Source organism: Colobus angolensis, unplaced genomic scaffold, assembly GCF_000951035.1.
Source record: "Colobus angolensis palliatus isolate OR3802 unplaced genomic scaffold, Cang.pa_1.0 Scaffold163, whole genome shotgun sequence".
Taxonomy (NCBI): Eukaryota; Metazoa; Chordata; class Mammalia; order Primates; family Cercopithecidae; genus Colobus; species Colobus angolensis.
Genome location: NW_012114744.1, coordinates 2,853,057 through 2,871,839, shown reverse-complemented (window position 1 = coordinate 2,871,839; position 18,783 = coordinate 2,853,057). Strand labels below are relative to the sequence as shown.

The 18,783-nt window shown below is 35.5% G+C and overlaps 1 protein-coding gene across 1 annotated transcript in view; it reads right to left on the bottom strand.

Annotated features, from left to right (window-relative positions):
* Nucleotides 1-18,783, bottom strand: part of CFTR (cystic fibrosis transmembrane conductance regulator (ATP-binding cassette sub-family C, member 7)) — a 185,041-nt gene that overhangs the window by 157,932 nt on the left and 8,326 nt on the right. The window contains exon 2 of the mRNA XM_011937379.1: nt 2,532-2,642. Coding sequence (XP_011792769.1) covers nt 2,532-2,642 — 111 coding nt within the window. The remainder of the gene's footprint in view (nt 1-2,531; nt 2,643-18,783) is intronic.

Sequence of the window (18,783 nt, the reverse complement as noted above, 5' to 3'; positions counted from 1 at the left end):
AGAGGTACAAAGTACCAAAAATGGCATGTCACTCTTCCAAAATATTTCAATAAATTTCAAATACCAATTTTATAAGAAAAGAAGTAACAGGGTGAAGAGATATAAAAACAAAACAAAAATAATAGATAGAATGTATGGGTTTGTACTGGCACAGCATTGTTGAATTGAAGTAAAATAAGTATATTTTTTAAATTGAATCAACATGGGGGATACAGTGAAAACTGAAGAGAAAAAAATGTTAAGCCAGATAATTCTGCAAATTCAGATTCACGTCCTCTATCTGGCCATAAATACAAACGTATCTGCAGTACACATTTTTCAGTTAACCCAGCCCTACTCTGAATAATCATTCCCTCAGCATTCAATTAAAATTTAGATATTCAAAGCCAGGCATGGTGGCTCACACCTATAATCCTAGCATTTTGGGAGGCCGAGGTGGGCAGATCACTGGAGGTCACGAGTTCAAGACCAGACTAGCCAACATGGCAAAACCCCACCTCTACTAAAATACAAAAATTAGCCAGGCGTTGTGGCAGGTGCCTGTAAACCCAGCAACTCAAGAGGCTGAGGCAGGAGAATCACTTGAACCCGGGAGGTGGAGGTTGCAGTGAGCCGAAATCGCACCATTGCACTGCAGCCTGGGCAACAGAGCGAGACTCTGTCTCAACAACAAAAACTTAGATACTCAATATCCATTATATTATTTTGAACTTGTCAATATACCTGCAATGGATTATGTTTTATATATTATCTCTCCAGCAATGCTACAGGTTTCTGTATTAACGCTAGCCATTTCACCTTCAATCATGGATTCATTCGACAAATACTTATTGAGTGTACACCATATGCCAGGTCCTATTTAGACACTTGGGGATATATCACAAACAAAAGAGATCAAACCCAATAAAAAATAAAAAACAAAACAAAGTATCCCTACCTCATGGCACTTGCACACACAAAGTGTTCATTAATAGAAGCTGGCCCTTGATCTTAGAAGTGTGAATCTGCTACTCCTACTAGCTTAATTCTTTGAATAAAATCAATAAAAATAAAGTTTAGTATCTTACTTTGCCTTCAAAATGCCAAAAAAAAGAAATGAATTTAATTAAAAGAAACAAATTGCAAGTCAACTCAATGTTTTTACTTTGTACAATAATTTATTAGCTATGTCTTACCTTTCATCCCTACTCACTCTCCCTTTTACCTGGCATCAGGCCTGTGCTATTGGCACAAGACTCAGCCTAGCTCATTTTAGACTAGCAGTGGCCCAAGGGGTAAGCATTGTGACTCAAGAGTCTCTGGGATTTTTCACATTTAGCCAAGGACAAAGGGCTCCTTCTTTCAAGGTCCTTAAAGATAGGAGCGAAGAGTTCTAACCGAGGATCCACTTTATGTAGAAAGCTGGTACGGTCTGAGAAAATAAAACCAGCATAAGGCAAATGCCACCAGGTGGCATTTGAGCCCTTGGTCCCATTGAGTTCCTAAGGCCAGTTCTCTACCTAGGTCTTCACATAGTTCAGGCTTCATGAGCCAATAAACTCCTTCTTTTTATTTACTTAAGCTAGTTAATTGGGTTTCTGTCACTGGCAATCAAAAGGGTCTTAACCTTTTGATTGGAAAGGAAATTGAGAAATTCTTTATGGTGGGGACTACCATTCCTAGAGAGCAAGGCAATACAGACCTCAGCTGGAATCATGGTTCCATCATTCATTAACTGGCAAGGCATACCATCTCTCTGAGCCTCAGTTTGCTTTTCTATAAAATGGAGATAATGATGCTTTCCACTCAGAGTGGCTGAGAGAAGATATTCTACCTGGCATGTAATAGGTACTCAAAAATACACAATTCTTTACATTTGTTCGATAGCCAGTAGTCATTAGCTTAAGACTTCCCAGGGAGTACATTTGTATTCAAATATAAAGATTTTGAAAGCAAATATACACAATTTACTTCATAATGGTGTTACTTTAGTTTTCACAAAATCCATCTCATGGTCTCTAATGAGATACATTATCTGAAATCGAATGTGTATTTTCCAGGAAAAAAAAAATCATTTCTCAGGAAACTGATTATTTTTCTTTTATAATTTTATTGTTTAAAGATGAGATGTTCCTTTTTTTTTTTTTTTTTAGAGAGAGAGAGAGAGGGTCTTGCTCTGTCACCCAGGCTGGAGTGGCACAATCATAGCTCACTGCAACCCTGAACTTCTGGGCTCAAGTAATCCTCATGCTTCAGCCTCCTGAGTAGCTGGGAATACAAGCATGCACTACCATTTCCAGCTAACTTTTTTATTTTGTGTAGAGACAAGATCTTGCTGTGTTGCCCAGGCTGGTCTCAAACTCCTGGTCTCAAGCAATCCTCTCATCTTGGCCTCCCAAGTAGTTGGGATTGCAGGCATTAGTCAGTAACGGCTCCTATTTTTAAATATAAGAATTAAACCTACAATATGTTTCAATATGCTTGCTTTCTGTTCTCTAAATAATTAATAATATGAATTTTTCTCTTCAACTAAACAATGCACATGAATATACCTTTCCAATTTTTCAGATAGATAGTCAGCAGAATCAGCAGAAGGGATTTGGTATATATCTGATGATTCCAGGCGCTGTCTGTATCCTTTCCTCAAAATTGGTCTGGTCCAGCTAAAATAAAGAGAGGAGGAACAGATATTCACTTGATTTGGTCTCCAATACAGATTTAGAATCTGATACCATTCAAATTTTCTGGCATGTGAAAAATTATGTACACGTAAATATGAGAATAAAATAAGTCAATTTCTGTAAATACCAGGCTTCATCTCTTACAGGGTACACCTATATAAAACATCAATATCTCTGAACTAACATGACTGACACTTTGTCAAAGGGATTGGGAATAATGGTATGGCTTTTCTCAGGGAAAAAAAACAAACTGCTAAACATTCCATATTTAAATTATTCTTTAAAAAATAACTGCCCCCAAATAATCATATACTAGCAGTTTATAGCAAATTGCTGAAGTCCAGCCTCTTCCATTTCAAATATAAAATGAACTCTGAATAAGACAGGCACTTAATCAACACTTAATCAAAAGCCTTATATAATTTTGTTACTATAACACAGCATACTCACTAATGAGCTATTCGTTGAAGGAACTGACTATAGCCAGAGAGTTAGTGACTAGTTTCTATCAATTTGTTGACTTAATAATCATGTATGAATCATTACTTGAGGGTAGGATCATAACTTTCTTATGTTTTGTCTCGTCACTCCATAGCAGCTACACTCATCTGCCCTCTAGGCATCAATAAATAATAATTTATAATGGAAATGAGTAAAGTTGGCATGGGAAATCACTATTCAGGATACTCTAGTGATTTTTCAAAAGTATTGTTTCTAACTATTAAGGATAAGGCTGAATAATCTTCATAAAGATAGGAAAATCTAGAAAGAAGAAAGTGGAAGAGGAGGCAGAAGAGGGATTGTGAAATCAATCATGTACAAAGAGAAATTTCTAATTAAAATTTGAGAGCATGAGAGCTTTCGCAGGTAAAATTTTGTGTATTTATTAAAGAAAGGAATTGAACTGGGATTTAGTGAGTCCCAAACCTATGCTTTTTCCCTCACTTTCTTTTCTCTGGAGAATTCTAAAATTTGGTGTCATTCAGACCTTATTTGGTAATGTATCAAAAGCACCAAAAATCAAAAGGGAGTGCTTTAGCAATATCTGAGAAGCAAGATAAATTCGTAATAGAAAAAATATTCTAGCAAAGCCATTCAGAACAAAAAGAGAAAGGTCTATGCCAAATGTAAACATTTTGACACTGTTCTGGGGCAAAACTTCACAGGTGGCCCTCATGTCCAACCTCATTGCTCCCACCCTAAGGGTCCAGGTCCTTCTTTATACTTCCTTGGTCTGGAACTTCTTCAGTAGGTGCCTGCCCTGGGTTCCTGATATCTCTACAACTTGTCCTTCATTAAAACTTAACTGAATTAGGGCTCTAAGGTCAAGTAACTTCATCAATTATTCCTTACAAAGCTATTAATAAGTGATTATGGCTTACTATGGCATTTTTTTCCATTAATTTGCAATATCTGCATTTTAACAAGAGCTGTCTTTAACAAAGAGTGATAATTAGGTTTAGTCTTCATTGCCCAGTTTGATTCATTTGTAATTTTTCCTGGAGAGCAATAATGAAAATACTTGAGGCCAGTATGAATACAGCAGGAAAATGCATGCTATGATCATGCAGGGTCTTCAGTGGGCATCGTCTGAGAAAGTGATGGCACACTCATTTGGTGCATACCATCCCAGTATCTAACATAAAGAACAGAAGGAAAGTCAAACATATAGGTGGCAGTTAGGCTGTAAAAAAATCTGGGACAGCAATTTACGATATAATTTAGATTATGAGTCCTTGTAAACTAAAGTCAAGAAGTGAAAAGGTGAAGTAAGTGTTTACTACTAATAAAAAACTGCATATTTAGCGCTTTCCAAAGTGCCTTCATAAACATGAGCAGGTTGTGGTTTTCTTTTGAAAATCTTCTTAAATGGGTAGAACAAAAAGGGATCATTGCCCAATTTTACAGATAAACAAATGGAAGCTTAGAGATGCTAAACTGGACTAAATGGCAAAGACTAGATTTTTCCACATTCTTCTGACTTCATTCATTCTTTTACCATGTTCAGCTTTCCTTATTTAAGAAAATTTAGTATGCTGGGTTGTGCTAGACAGAAAGCAGAAAGAACAAAACATAGCAGACTGCATGTAGCGGTGTTGCATGCAGGCAAATATTTAACAATCCCCTCTCTGGAAAACAAAAACAAAAACTAACTTATGGCATTTGCCAATTTCTATGATGTAAATACGCTCATCATCACCATTTTCAAGCAACCAAATATAAAGTCGTTGAACACAGAGTTGGGAAAGGATACACAGTTGCATATTAGAATATAGTACAATGAAAGCACAATAGAATACAGTCCACCTTTTAAATACAATGAAGAGAAATAACCTTAATAGCATAGATAATAGTAAAATGTAAAATAATTAGGAAGTGATAACTTTTGAGGTTTTTCTTTTTTTTTTTGAGACAGAGTTTCACTCTTATTGCCCAAGCTGGAGTACAATGGCACAATCTCGGCTCACTACAACCTCCACCTTCTGGGTTTAAGGAATTCTGCTGCCTCAGTCTCCCAAGTAGCTGGGATTACAGGCATGCAGCACCACACCCGGCTATTTTTTTATATTTTTAGTAGAGGCAGGGTTTCTCCATGTTGGTTAGGCTGGTCTTGAACCCCTGACCTCAGGCGATCCGCCCGCCTTGGTCTCCCAAAGTGCTGGGATTACAGGCGTGAGCCACTGCGCCTAGCCAGCCAACGTTTGAGTTTTTAATACTTTTGTTTTAATATAACTTATGTAATTATAAGTTGAAATAATTTAATTTTTAATAATGGCCATGTTTAACAATTAGCTCACCAAATTTTCTGAAAATTTAACAATCAGCTCAGCTGGAAAGAGCTAAGTGCAGCAGATCACTTACTTCCAGATGTTTGAAAGGCTTAGAATGAGGGTAATGGCACTCTGTGTGGATGGAAAGAAAAGAACCTGTAGAACATTTAGTAAAAAGGAAAATGTGCTCCCACTATTAATAAATTCTGCATTTCCAATGTGTTTGAAATTATTAAAATATGACACTATATTTACAAATCAGCAGAATTTCACTGTCAATACCATACAAAAAAAGGCATTTTCAAGAAATTTAAAAATAAATCTCCTCAAGGTATTTTACAAAATATAAACATAACTCTTTTGATCCATATCTACAACCCAGTGATCATTTCCATAAATGGCCAGTCCATTTCAAATAACACAATTTGTGAGTTGCTTTTATAAAAAGCTTCCTGTGTTATCTGTGCCCATTTTAATAAGTTATGTTACACCATGATACATAGTTTTGATTAGCAAGAATGCCACAGCCTAGCATGATCAAACCAAACAAATTCAGTAATATAAAGACTTAAATTCACCATCCATAATTATTAGTATTATTTAGTAGTTCCTGGAAGATTCACTAGAATAAACTTCTATTTATATCCTGAAAAGAAATTGGGTTTAAGGTAAATTATGATAATTAAAAACCATTACGCTCACGCTGCCCAACAATGGCCACAGAGTCATCTTAAGGATATATTTTATTTTGTGAGGTTAAACCAATAAAATTGAATGAAAATTATGTCCCATCAAGGAATTCTCCATGTCTACCTCAGGCCAGTCTTAGAAATACAAAAAAAAAAAAAAAAAAAAAAAAAAAAAAACCCAGACATATATACTTACACACTTTATGAAATATTAGTTAGTGCAAAACTCCAGCCACCCTTCCTTTTGAAAAACCCTGAGTATATTAAACCTAGAATTTTTAAATGCACAGTCAGGACTTTTACTTCAGCATTTCTTCCACTAGAAATCAATGATCATCCAGGTGTTCCATGAGACAAAGCAGACACACCTGGAATAACCAAACAGCAATAAACTTGGCTCTGCCTTTCACTTGCTCCTGCTGTCTTCTCCTCTCACCTCTAGTTCATCTTGTCCTTCTCCTCCATTCATAACCAGCCACTACATATTGACAACGGACTTGTACATTAGTTTACTTAGAAATTTTGTTCAAAGCTCCGGCTACTTCTTTCTTTCTTATTGTCATTTGTTTGTTTGTTTGTTTTTGTAGAGATAGGATCTCATCAGCCTGCCCAAACTGGTTGCAAATTCCTGGGCTTGAGAGATCCTCCTGCCTTGGTCTCCCAAAGTCCTGGAATTACAGGCATGAGCCACCACACCCAGCCTAGTCCTGGCTATTTCTAACAGAAATTAATTAATCATTCATTATGGGGTAGCAGACAGAGATTCCCTAAGGCATACAGATTTTACTATTTATAAGTTTTAAACTAACTTTGAAAAAAAAGTGTAGCATCCTAGATACACTGTTCTGTTCACTTAACTATAAGAGATTTCAGATTTTATTCAAGAAAAGCCCTATCACTTGACTTTTTATACACATACACAGAGAGAGAGAGAGAGAGATGAAACTATATTTAGTAAATTTCATTTCTTAGGACAAAACTTCTAATTTTTGTATACAGTGACTTGTAATTCCTTATAAAAAAAAGAACTTGCCAATTATAATCACTATTAAAGCTTTGATTTTCATAACATACCCTCCTAAAGTCATATAATTAAAGCTTATACTCATTTTTCAATTTGACATTTGCCTTTCATTAATCCAACAGAGGCATCTGACATTTTCATCTGCCAAAACTTCAGATGAAGGTCATGGATATCGGATCTTTTCAAGTTAAAATGATTTTTAGTGTAGAAAACAACCATGCTTCCATGTATTTAACATTACTTTTTATTTGACTAGGCAAATAAAATAAAATAGCAAATTCAAACCACTAGTTGCATGACACTTCTCCCAAATATTGACATATTAATACACTTAAAGACTAATAGACTTTTTCCTTTTTGCATGAAATAATTAACACTTGAGGAACTAAATAGAGATTACTCTAAATTAATTTGTATAGACAAATTCAAATACATTAGAAATTTTCTCATCATCCAATGTATTTGCCATGAGTTTGAAATAGGTCACACAATCTGGATAATCCTAAACAAAAAAAAAAAAAAAAAAAAGTTGAAGGCAGGCAGAGGAAAGAGGGGACTTATTGGAAAAGACTGGGATCATAAATCCCAAAGTTCTAGAACACAGCTCTACCACTTTGCTTTGGTTATTTTGATAAATGACTATGATGGGAGGGATTGATTTGAGACTAAAACTCATCTAGTGTCTATAAGGATATTTTTCTAAAATAATAAATAACATTTTGAATGTCACATTTATTCTATCCAATTTAGATTCAGGTTATTTAGTCAGATATATTTTTCTCAAAGAATCATAATAAAAATACGACTTGACAGATAATATCCAGCTCTTGAAAGTCCTGTGTAAAACTTGTAGGCTTCAAGAATTCAATTTAAAATCGCAATATTGGGGTCAAGTTACTAATTTCCCCTCCTCTGATTCCACAAAGTATTTAGCAGTGTTTGCTTCTTCTCCATAAAATGGTGAATTTATAAGCAATAACCACTCGGTCAGCTTAATCAACTTTAGGGAGTATATGCTCGCTAAAGATAAGCCATGTGTGTGTTTGAGTTAATTGTTCACAAGGCTTAATTTTACCAAGGGACTTGTAGAAGTTCTTTTTCTTTCTCTACGTAGGTAAACAGCATTAAAGTGGTCAATTAATTTCAGAAGCTCTGGAGAACTAATTATTTGCTGCTAAACAAAAGACTACAAACCAATACTGAAAAATCTTCTGGCGATCCAGGATTTACAACCATATAGGCACCTTAATGGAAATTAATTTGCTAACTTCATGTCTAATGAATTCAAACATTAAATAGAAAATTGATCTACCCATTTCATGAGATGCTTCTAAAATATAAACATTATTAGGAAGAGAAGAATATTAAGAAAATATCAAAAAAGATATTTTCTTTTTTGTTTCTCTATATTCTCTAATGTTTAACAATAACATGCATAACTTTGGAAGGAAAGAATTCTTTTTTATTAAAGAAAAGGTACATGTAATTATAAAGCATTAATTGCCATGGGTAACTACTAATGTAAATTTTCTGGCCAAATATGTTCTAACTCCATGATTTTCATATAATGCTCACTATGTATATTAATTTTCTATAAAATCACTTTTTCTTTCTCAATATGGTTGTCTCACACATGGTTTCTTTCTCAACAAGGTAATATTTCACCTTGAAAAATACGAATCCCCTGTCACCTGATGCCTACTACAAATCTGTTATCGAAAAACCTGAACTAAAGATTTTAAGAAGAAAATACAGCCCTAGCCTGTAATCTTGTCTCTATTATTTCCCAGAGATACAGCCTTGGAAAAAGCTCTGAAGATCTCTCAGCTACAGTTCCTGCTGGAGGTAATAACTACCATGACCACTATTCCTGAAGTTCATGAGAGCCAAATTCAATGTTGTCCATAAAGCATTGTGTCTGTACATTATTACATGCTTCTTCATATCAACTGCTTGGCTTTGGTTTAATTTTCAAAGCACCAGAATATATTATTTGGATTATAACAATAATGATAGCTAACATCAGTAGTCATCACTACAGACCTGCATAATTCTAAATATTTCACATACATTATTTCACCTGATCCCCACAACAATTCAAGAGGTAGGTCTTGGTAATATCTCCATCTTACAGTTGAAAAACTGAGGCTAAGTAAGTTTAATTAATCTATCAAGGGCAGAGTTAGAATTTAAAATTAGGATTCTGACACCAAAGCCTACACATGTATCCAATTTGCCGTATTACAACTACTTTTTAAAGTACCATACACTTAGATACAACACCAGAAGCACAAGCAGCAATAACAAAAAACAGATAAATTGGAAATTATCAAAATTAAATACTTTTGTGCTTTGAAGGACATCATCAAGAAAATGGAAAGAAAATCCACAAACATTGGCGAGGAAAAAAAAATAAAACACAGTGAAATACCACTTCATACTCAGTAGGATGGCTGTAATTTTTAAATGTAGATAATAGTAAGTGTTGCAAATATGTGGAGAAATTGAAACCCTCACACAATGATGGAAGGAATTTAAAATGATGCAGCCACTTTGAAAAACAGTTTGAAAAATCCTCAAAAGATTAAACATAAAGTTACTATATGGCCCACCAATTACACTCATAGGTATATGCCCAAAAGAAAGGAAAATGTATGTCCGCACAAAAACTTGCACACAAATGTTCATAGCAGCATTATTTATAATAGACAAGAATTAGGAACACTCGAAATATCTATCAACTGGGGAAAGGGGAAAATAAAATACATATTCTTACAAATGGAATATTATTCAACAATAAAAAGAACGATGCAAGCCAGGTGCTGTGGCTTACACCTGTAATCCCAGCACTTTAGGATGCTGTGGCAGGAGGACCACTTGAGCCCTGGAGTTTGAGACCAGCCTGGACAACATAGCAAGACCCTGTCTCTAGAAAAAATTATAAATTAGCCAGTCATGGTGGTGCATGCCTGTAGTCTCAGCTACTCGGGAGACTGAGGTGGGAGGATCGCTTTAGCCCATGACTTCAAGGCTACAGTGACCCATGATCATGCCACTGCACATTCCAACCTGGGCAACAGAGCAAAGCCCTGTCTCTAAAAAAAATAGAAAAGAATGATGCACTGATACATGCTACAACAGGGATGAATCTTTAAAAAAATATATGCTAAGTGAAACAAGCCAGTCACAAAAGAACACTTTGTTCTATTTACATAAAATTTCCAGAATAGGCAAATCTATAGAGATGGAAAGTACATTTGTAGTTGTCTAGGGCGAGTAGGGGGATTTGGAATAAGGAATGACTGCTAATAGGAATGGAGTTTCTTTCTGCAGTGATGAAAGTGTTCTAAAATTGGTTATGGCGATGGACAACTCTTTGAATATACTAAAAAAAAAAATCATTGAATTGTATGCTTTAAATGGGTAAGTTGTTTTGAATATGAATTATATCTCAATAAAGTTATTATTAAGAACAACAGCATACAGAAATCAACTGTCAGTGTTAATTTTAGAAAGTTTTACTAAACATTTGGTTTTTCACTCCTAGAACGGGTGAAATCAAAATTTTCATTATAGTGGCTTTGATACACTAAGGTCTTTCAAATATGTTAATGGCTGGTGGCTACAGCAAGTGAGTTAAGATTTCATGCATAGCTCATGAGAAGATCTAAGGACTGGTGACATGCACCATGAGTTGTGTAAATTGTCTATTTTCTGTCCTCTAGAAGCAAGGAACTTAACTTTTGGGACAACTATGAATTTATGATTTCAGATAAAAAGTTGTAAGAGCAATAGTATTGTAAAGAAACCAAGGAATGTGTACCATTGGTGTTGAAAGGCCACTTCCAACAGCTGTATCTAATTCACTCACATGACTTGGATTTCAAAGACTTAAGCACTTGAGAGGCAATAATAAGCAATGCTACAAAAAAACAAAAATCCCACCCATCTTGAAAGATAACAGGAGAAACAAAGCATTGTGATTTATAGATGATGCCCATCTACTTTAGAGAAGCATCCTCAGAGTGCCTTTCCATGATTTTGGTTTGATTTTTATTCTATCTGGGAATGAAGCCACTAACAAGAGCCATAAAACTGTAGCTGGAACAACTGGCTAGAAAGAAGAATGATTAACTACCCTATAAATTGCTGCATCCTGTATAAGTTCACATTTAGGAGCTCTTTATTCACAGGACAAGGGATACCATTGCTCTCTAATTTAGGATTTTTATTTCCATTGGCAATAAAAATATATTTGAAACCAAGAAAATAAGGAAGAGGGGAAATGAATTGGCCTTAAGATTTTATGGTAGAAATGCCACTGGGTTACTGGCTGGCATTTTTAAAAGTTTAAAGAAAGAAACTTGTGCAACTGTTAAAACGTCATCACTGTTACTGTTAGACAATCACATTTTAGAGAACAGAAGCAGAGAAACAGTTTTAAGCGTGTCCATCTGTAGCTGAGAGGGAAAAAGGAAAACAAGTTCCACCTCTCTTCTGCCTAATATAGAAACAAAATAGACATGACATGAGTGATATAAGGATATCTACCACATGATATATTGATTTAACTTTGCTGGTATTTGTTTTATAATTATTCCATTTATTTGGCATTTCCTCTCTTTTACTAGACCTCAAAATCCCTTATTGAGGCTCTTTGTTCACCTAGCTTGTTCAGATACCATCACTAGGACCCAAAGTAAACACTCTCTACTAGGTTTCTCTGCCCTTTGACAGAGAAATACCCATATTTTTCCGAGCCATGGTTGTCATTCTGGAATTAACTCAAGATTTGGAATTAAAGTACTTGATTTTTCTCAGCTAAAGTGTTTATTGAAAGGTGGAGGTGACATTTCTCTCTGGGGACATAAATCCTCTGATAAGCTCTGGGCTGTAGAGTCAGGAATCTGCTTGGCATGAACCACTACAGGCAAAGCGCATGCTAGACTTCCTTATGACTTTCAACAATCAAATGATTTAATGACCTCTCACTATGTGTACAGAAAAATTACTATTTATTAAATCCTTTCTAACACTTGCTTGCAAGTTACTGCCTTGAATCGACCTTTCCCAAAATAATAATAAAAAAAATACTGTGTAATTCCACCCGATAGAGTTTGGGGACTTTTATTTGTTTCTTCATTGGTGAAAGAGAGACCAGAAGTGACCTCAAAAATGTTCTAAGATGAAGATGATTAAGAATTAATGCTCCAAAGATAATACTGAAACTGATGCTGCATCACAATGGCAAAGCTGATGATTTTTAAAATTCAATTGTGATAAAGCTGGTCTCCAGGATTCCGCCTGAAATCATCTAAACAGACAAAAATGATCAGTCAATTCTGGAATTTTTCTCATCTGTCTTAATCTTTCCTTCGCCTTCATTTGTTTATATTCTCTGCTCTGTTATACAGTTATGTTATGGCTATGCATGATTATTCCTCAGAAGGATTCAAAGACCATCATGGCATTGGATTCAGACTTCCCAGTGGTAGCTGATTTCCCACTTTCAAACTAAACATGGAATTGGGTTCTTGGTGCCATTTTAACCCTTTTTTTCTTCCACTGTTATTACTTAACCCTCAAGAAAACAAACTGCTGAGTACCACAAATTAAAGTTAGCATCTTCTTTACTTCTCCTTTTGGGGAGCAAGGGAATGTATCTAGACACAATTGTATGACTCAAGATTTAAGTTTCACCCTGTTCTTGAGTTTGAGGACCAATACTAACACCACTCTCATTTTCTTGAAGCTTTATCATCACTGGGAGGGAGATCAATAGCAAAACTTGAGAGAGGCAGGATTGGACAGCACCCCTGGATTAACAATCCCCCATTCCCACAGTGAATTACAGAAGCAAGGAGCAAGACACAGGCAGAGAACGTAGACAATTGGTTCAAAGTTTACCAAGGAATTAATAAGATTCTACTGCAAAAACCTTGCTTTAAATCCCTTTTACTTAATATTTATGTCTTTTTTTTTTTTTCATAAAAGCAACATATGCCTAAGTAAAGGTCTGCAAAACACTTAAGTTGACATTTTTTTCCAATAGCAAAACATACAGTAAAAGATAATTGATTCATTAACCAATCCTAATAAGCAATTTAATAATTCAAAATGTTCATCTTTGCAATCAGGTCATTAAAAGCACAAATCATGATAATTTGGAGATAATAATTTTTACAGGCATTTCAGAATTTTTTTGATCTCAAAATGTTATAATCTCTTGCTTCCATTCACACTCTAGGAAAATGAACTTTAAAGGAAATGTTGCGCCAGATTCTCTTCTTTTTAAGTCTGCAGGAGCTCCCACTGAATGGAACTATTGATTTATTAGGTGGCTGTTAATTTTTAAAAAGATTCTCCTATTACCATCACTGGACATGGCATCTTTGGCCCAGCCACATCACACTAAAAAAAAAAAAAAATGATAACTTCCTTAAAATAAAACCTAACCTCTATTTCCAAGAAACCTCAAATGCAATGAAATAGTCACACATAAATTATGTATGTGTGAGCCTCTCTGAAGTCTAGATTAATTCCCTGTGGTGTGCTCTATTCTATCCTGTATTTCTTCCACCTGAGCCTTTACCACAAAATGTGTATTTACTTGTCTGCCAATCCCCCATACTTCCAAACACCCTAGACTGTAAGGTCCACAAGAAGAAACACCTTATAGATCTTGTGTTTTTTTAAAACTATTGTATCCTCTGTGCCCAGCATGGAACATGGCACATAATTGACATTACAATTTGTTTGCTAATATCTTTCCCTCAGAAGACTAACTTCTTGAGGACAATGTAAGTGTAATATTTATCTTTTATCTCCATCATATTGTTCAGTGCCTGGGACAGAGCAGAAATTGAACAAATTAATGTCAATTAATTAATTACACAAACATGATATGTTTAGAGCCCACACGAGGACACTCATTGCAAATAGGTGTTGCTTAGCCTTTACTCCTAGTCAAATATATTAAAAGCCAAAAAAAAAGGTCAGAACATTTTTCAATTCTATAGTAAATGCAATGCAAATGTGAGGGTGTCTATACTTGTTCAGGGACCATTCTTTAATAATGTTTCTTCTCTTTTTCTGAGTCCTAAAGATGATCATCCTAAAACTTCCAGGCAACATTATTTAATTCTCCTCAATAAAATGTTTTTATATGCAACCTTCTCCATTATCAAAATATTCTTCCTAATATTTGGCCTTCATCCTGTTTTTAGTGGACATGTACCAAAATTTCATAAATGGAAAGTCATTCTTCAGTCCTCTCAAGAGCAAAAGGTCCTTTTTCTTATGACCCTCTTGGATTGTTCCTGTATCATATCCCTTAACATCCTCTGCAATGTCTCCATGCTATTTATGGACCACTATATATGAGGCACATATGGCTTTCAAAAGGTTTCATAGATTAACTCCCTACATGTATATATTTTATGGTTTCAAATTACTTCCATATCTCATTCTTCTCCTAAAGACTGTTATTGATTGTTACAGGTTGAATTGTGTTTCCCCAAAAAAAGGTATGTTTGAGTCCTAACCCCCAGTACCTAAGGATGTAACCTTATTTAGAGATAGAATCTTTACAGAGGTAATAACATTCCAATGAGGTCACTAGAGTGGACCCTAATCCAATATGACTGGTGTCCTTATATTAATAGTAAAGAAGTCTGGACTCAGAGACAGGCACACAGGGAGAACGCCATGTGAAGATAAAAACAGAGATCAGGGTGATGCCTCTGCAAGTCAAAGAATGCCAAGGATTTCTAGCAAAGCACCAGAAGGTAGGGGAAAGACATGGAATACACTCTTCCTCATGGCCCTTAGAAGAAATCAAACCTGCCAACACCTTGATCTTGTACTTCTAGTCTCCAAAACTGTAAGATAATAAATTCTTGTTATTTAAGCCACCAAATGTGTGGTATTTTTTTATGGTAGCCCTAGCAAACTAATACGTGGCCCTAAGCAACAGAGAAATTCCATATTAGGACGATGCACACAAGGGGACAAACGAACAAAGGTGATACTTTGAGTATATAAGGTACAGTCATGCACTGCATGACATTTCAGTCTACAACAGACTGCATATACAACAGTGGTCCCACGAGATCATTACATAGTATTTTTAGTGCATCTTTTTTGTGTTTAGACATGTTCAGACATGCAAATACCACTGTGTTACAACTGCCTGCAGTATTTAGTACAGTAACAAGCTGTACAGGTTTGTAGCCTGGAAGCAAAAGGCTCTGTCATATTGCCTAGGTGTGTAGTAGGCTATACGACATCTAGGTTTGTGTAGGTATGTATACTCTATAGTATTCTCACAATGATAAAAATGCCTAAGGACATATTACCCAGAACACATTCCCATTGTTAACTGACATATGCCTGTAAATTTAAAAGCTAGGGATAAAAGTCAATGGCAAAGAAAGCCTACAGATGTGGAATTGGGAAGGGGCATTTGTAGGAGGGTGACCTCCATAATTCAGAGAAAGCACTGGGTCTAATTCATAGGAGAGGAGAGATAAATTTAGAGAAGAGAGGTACTTTCTCAGAGCCCAGACAGAAAGATGAAAAGGTGCTAATTATAATAATCCTGTTGTTGCTGATAACAGTGCTTACCATTTATTAAAGACACCCTATGTCTGGCATTATTTGCTATCACTTAATGCATAGAAAGTGCTTACAAAGAGTGATGGTTAATTTTATGTGTCAACTGGGAGGGTGTTTTTGGATGAGATTAACATTGAAATCAGTAAAGTTTGGGTAAAACAGATTGTCCTCCCTAATAAAGGTGAACTTCATCCAATCAGTTGAAAGTCTGTATAGAACAAAAAGACTGGCCTCCCAGAAAAATACTGAATTCCCCAACAGACTGCCTTCGGACTCAAACTGGAACATTGACTCTCCTGGGTTTCCTGCCAGCTGAACCATACTGCAGATTTTGGACTTGTTAGCCATCATAATTATGAAAGTTGATTCCTTATAATAAAGTGCGTGTGTGTGTGTGTGTGTGTGCATGCGTGCGTGTGTGTGTGCCATTGGTTCTACTTCTCTGGAAAACCTTGACTAATATGCAGAGTAAATACTCAATGAATATTTGATATCATAATAATACTGTGCCATGTTAAGATAAGGATAACTCATTGTACTGATGTGAATAGCTGAGGTTCAGAGAGATTAAGTAAATTGCCTAAGATCACGTTGTTAATAAGTGACAGAGTTAGGATTCCAGCTAGGTCTGTCTGATTCCAAAGTACATGCTTCTTCCATCATATATTGCTACCCAAGAGTTGACAGTGAAGATATAAAGATGAAGTAGAATATGAGATCATTTTCTAAGGATACAAATGGGTGAAACGAGGGACACAAGAGAAGATCAGATGCAACAACCAAGATGGGGCAAGAATTAAGTCAGTGGTTTTCATACTGTGAACCCCAATACCGAGTGTTCTCTAGAGATATTTCAGAGAATTCACCAACTTCTGATTTGAAATGTATATATTTTAAAATATTATTTTATAGATAGGAACAAAAAAAAATCACACATTCTCAAATGTAGGACTATATGTTAATTTGAGCACACTAGATTCATCCAAACATGATCCTGGGCTGTCAGGCTTACTTGTTTAGTATTCACTATATAGTAAAGCTTCTGCTGACATCTCTTTGCACATATTTAAACCTGTTATGATCTGTTATTGGTTATCTCTGCACTGCAATAGTGAGCATGTCACTACACCATATGTGGGTCAAGCTCAGTTAACAGCCCATCATATCTTTGACATACCTGTTTGCATGAGGTCTCATCACAGCATAACAGAGTTGTACAACACTCAGATAACAATAATAAGCCACATATGATATTATCATGGTTTTATAATACTTTACCATGCTTACTTGCTTTAAGGTGATATTGGTTATAGAATTTACCATCAATTTAACAACAGCCTTTCCAAAAAGAAGCACTACATTAACTACACACAGTTTTTAGAAATTAACAATATTATGTACTTATTCATGCAATCACCTACCACTTTCTTCTTCAGTATCATAATTAAAGTTTTAGTCTAAGCGTTCTTCATATTCAGAGCAAAAATATTCTTCTGAGTCACTCTCAGCCTTTCAGAACTATGAATAGGGTTACAGTGACAAGCTGCATTCATAACACCTTCACCTGTAGGATAGGCAGTATAATTTCAAGGCATAATAAAGTGCTGAGCTTAGGCAACTTCTACTTTAATCACACTGCTTAGTATGTCAGACAAACTTCAGACTAAATATTACCTGTTTTTTCAAAACTTGATCATAAAGTAATATATCCCAAGACATTTCAAGCAACAAACTAAATATAGGAGTCAACCTTGTGGGATGCAACCAACGCAAATAATTCAGCTGAGGTCACAGGAGTATATACCTTTATGTATTGCTAAGTTCCCATATTATGACATATTTCTGGGTCTGGTGGCTGACAAGTTTCTTCTGACATCAATTATGAAAGGTATCTCAATTTCAGAAACATAACACTGTGAAAAACACAAGCATGTAGGATCAAGAAAACTGCATATAAATGTTATACAAAATCACTGTAGCCTTTACTTTAGAGCACTGGGTTAACTGTTTCTTTGTATTTATGGGAGAGTTACTATTTTTTATTGTCACTGCTATTTGTATATACTGTGGTCCCACGGAACATTTTCTTTGAAAATTGATTACAGTATAGTTGTTTTTAAAAAATGTGAAAAACATTGCCCTGGGAAAATGCAAGACCCAAGATAGATAAGATAGAGCCTTTGCCTTGAAGGACACATTAAAAGATGCATATTCCAAAAAAAGAGGCAATGAAATGATCAACAGAGGCTTATTAAGTCAAAAATTATTCTGGACAATAATCTAATAACTATTAGGCTACCATTTTCTTCTCCTGAAAAGTCCATTTTACATGTCTAAATATTTCATTGACTTTTAAAATTATTCAGTTACTGAAAAAAATGTTTAAAAAGCCTTAAAATTTTTTCTAGATTTTAAGCTAAGAAAGACTAAAAAATGTATCATTGGCCAGGCGCAGTGGCGCACGCCTGTAATCCCAGCACTTTGGGAGGCCGAGGCGGGTAGATCACAAGGTCAGGAGATAGAGACCATCCTGGCTAACACGGTGAAACCCCGTCTCTACTAAAAATACAAAAAATTAGCCGGGCGTGGTGGCGGGCGCCTGTAGCCCCAGCTACTCGGAAGGCTGAGGCAGGAGAATCGCGTGAACGTAGGAGGCGGAGCTTGCAGTGAGCCCAGATTGCACCATTGCACTCCAGCCTAGGCAACGAGCGAGACTCCGTCTCAAAAAAAAAAAAAAAAACAACTGTATCATTCTAAAGCATATTGCAATAGAATTTAAATAAAGAACATTTTGCAACATGTAAAAGTTATATGAAATTCAAATGTTAATAATAATAAAGTTTAATTGAAACACAGCCATGCCCATTTGTTTGCATATTGTCTATGGCAGAGACTTAGGTGGCCCACAAAGTTGAAAATATTTACTGTCTAGCCCTTTACACAAAAAAGTATGCAATGGACTTTGGTTGAAAAAGTGATGCTTTTGTGTTGGTATTGTTGTTTTAATTTCTAGAGTTGATAGA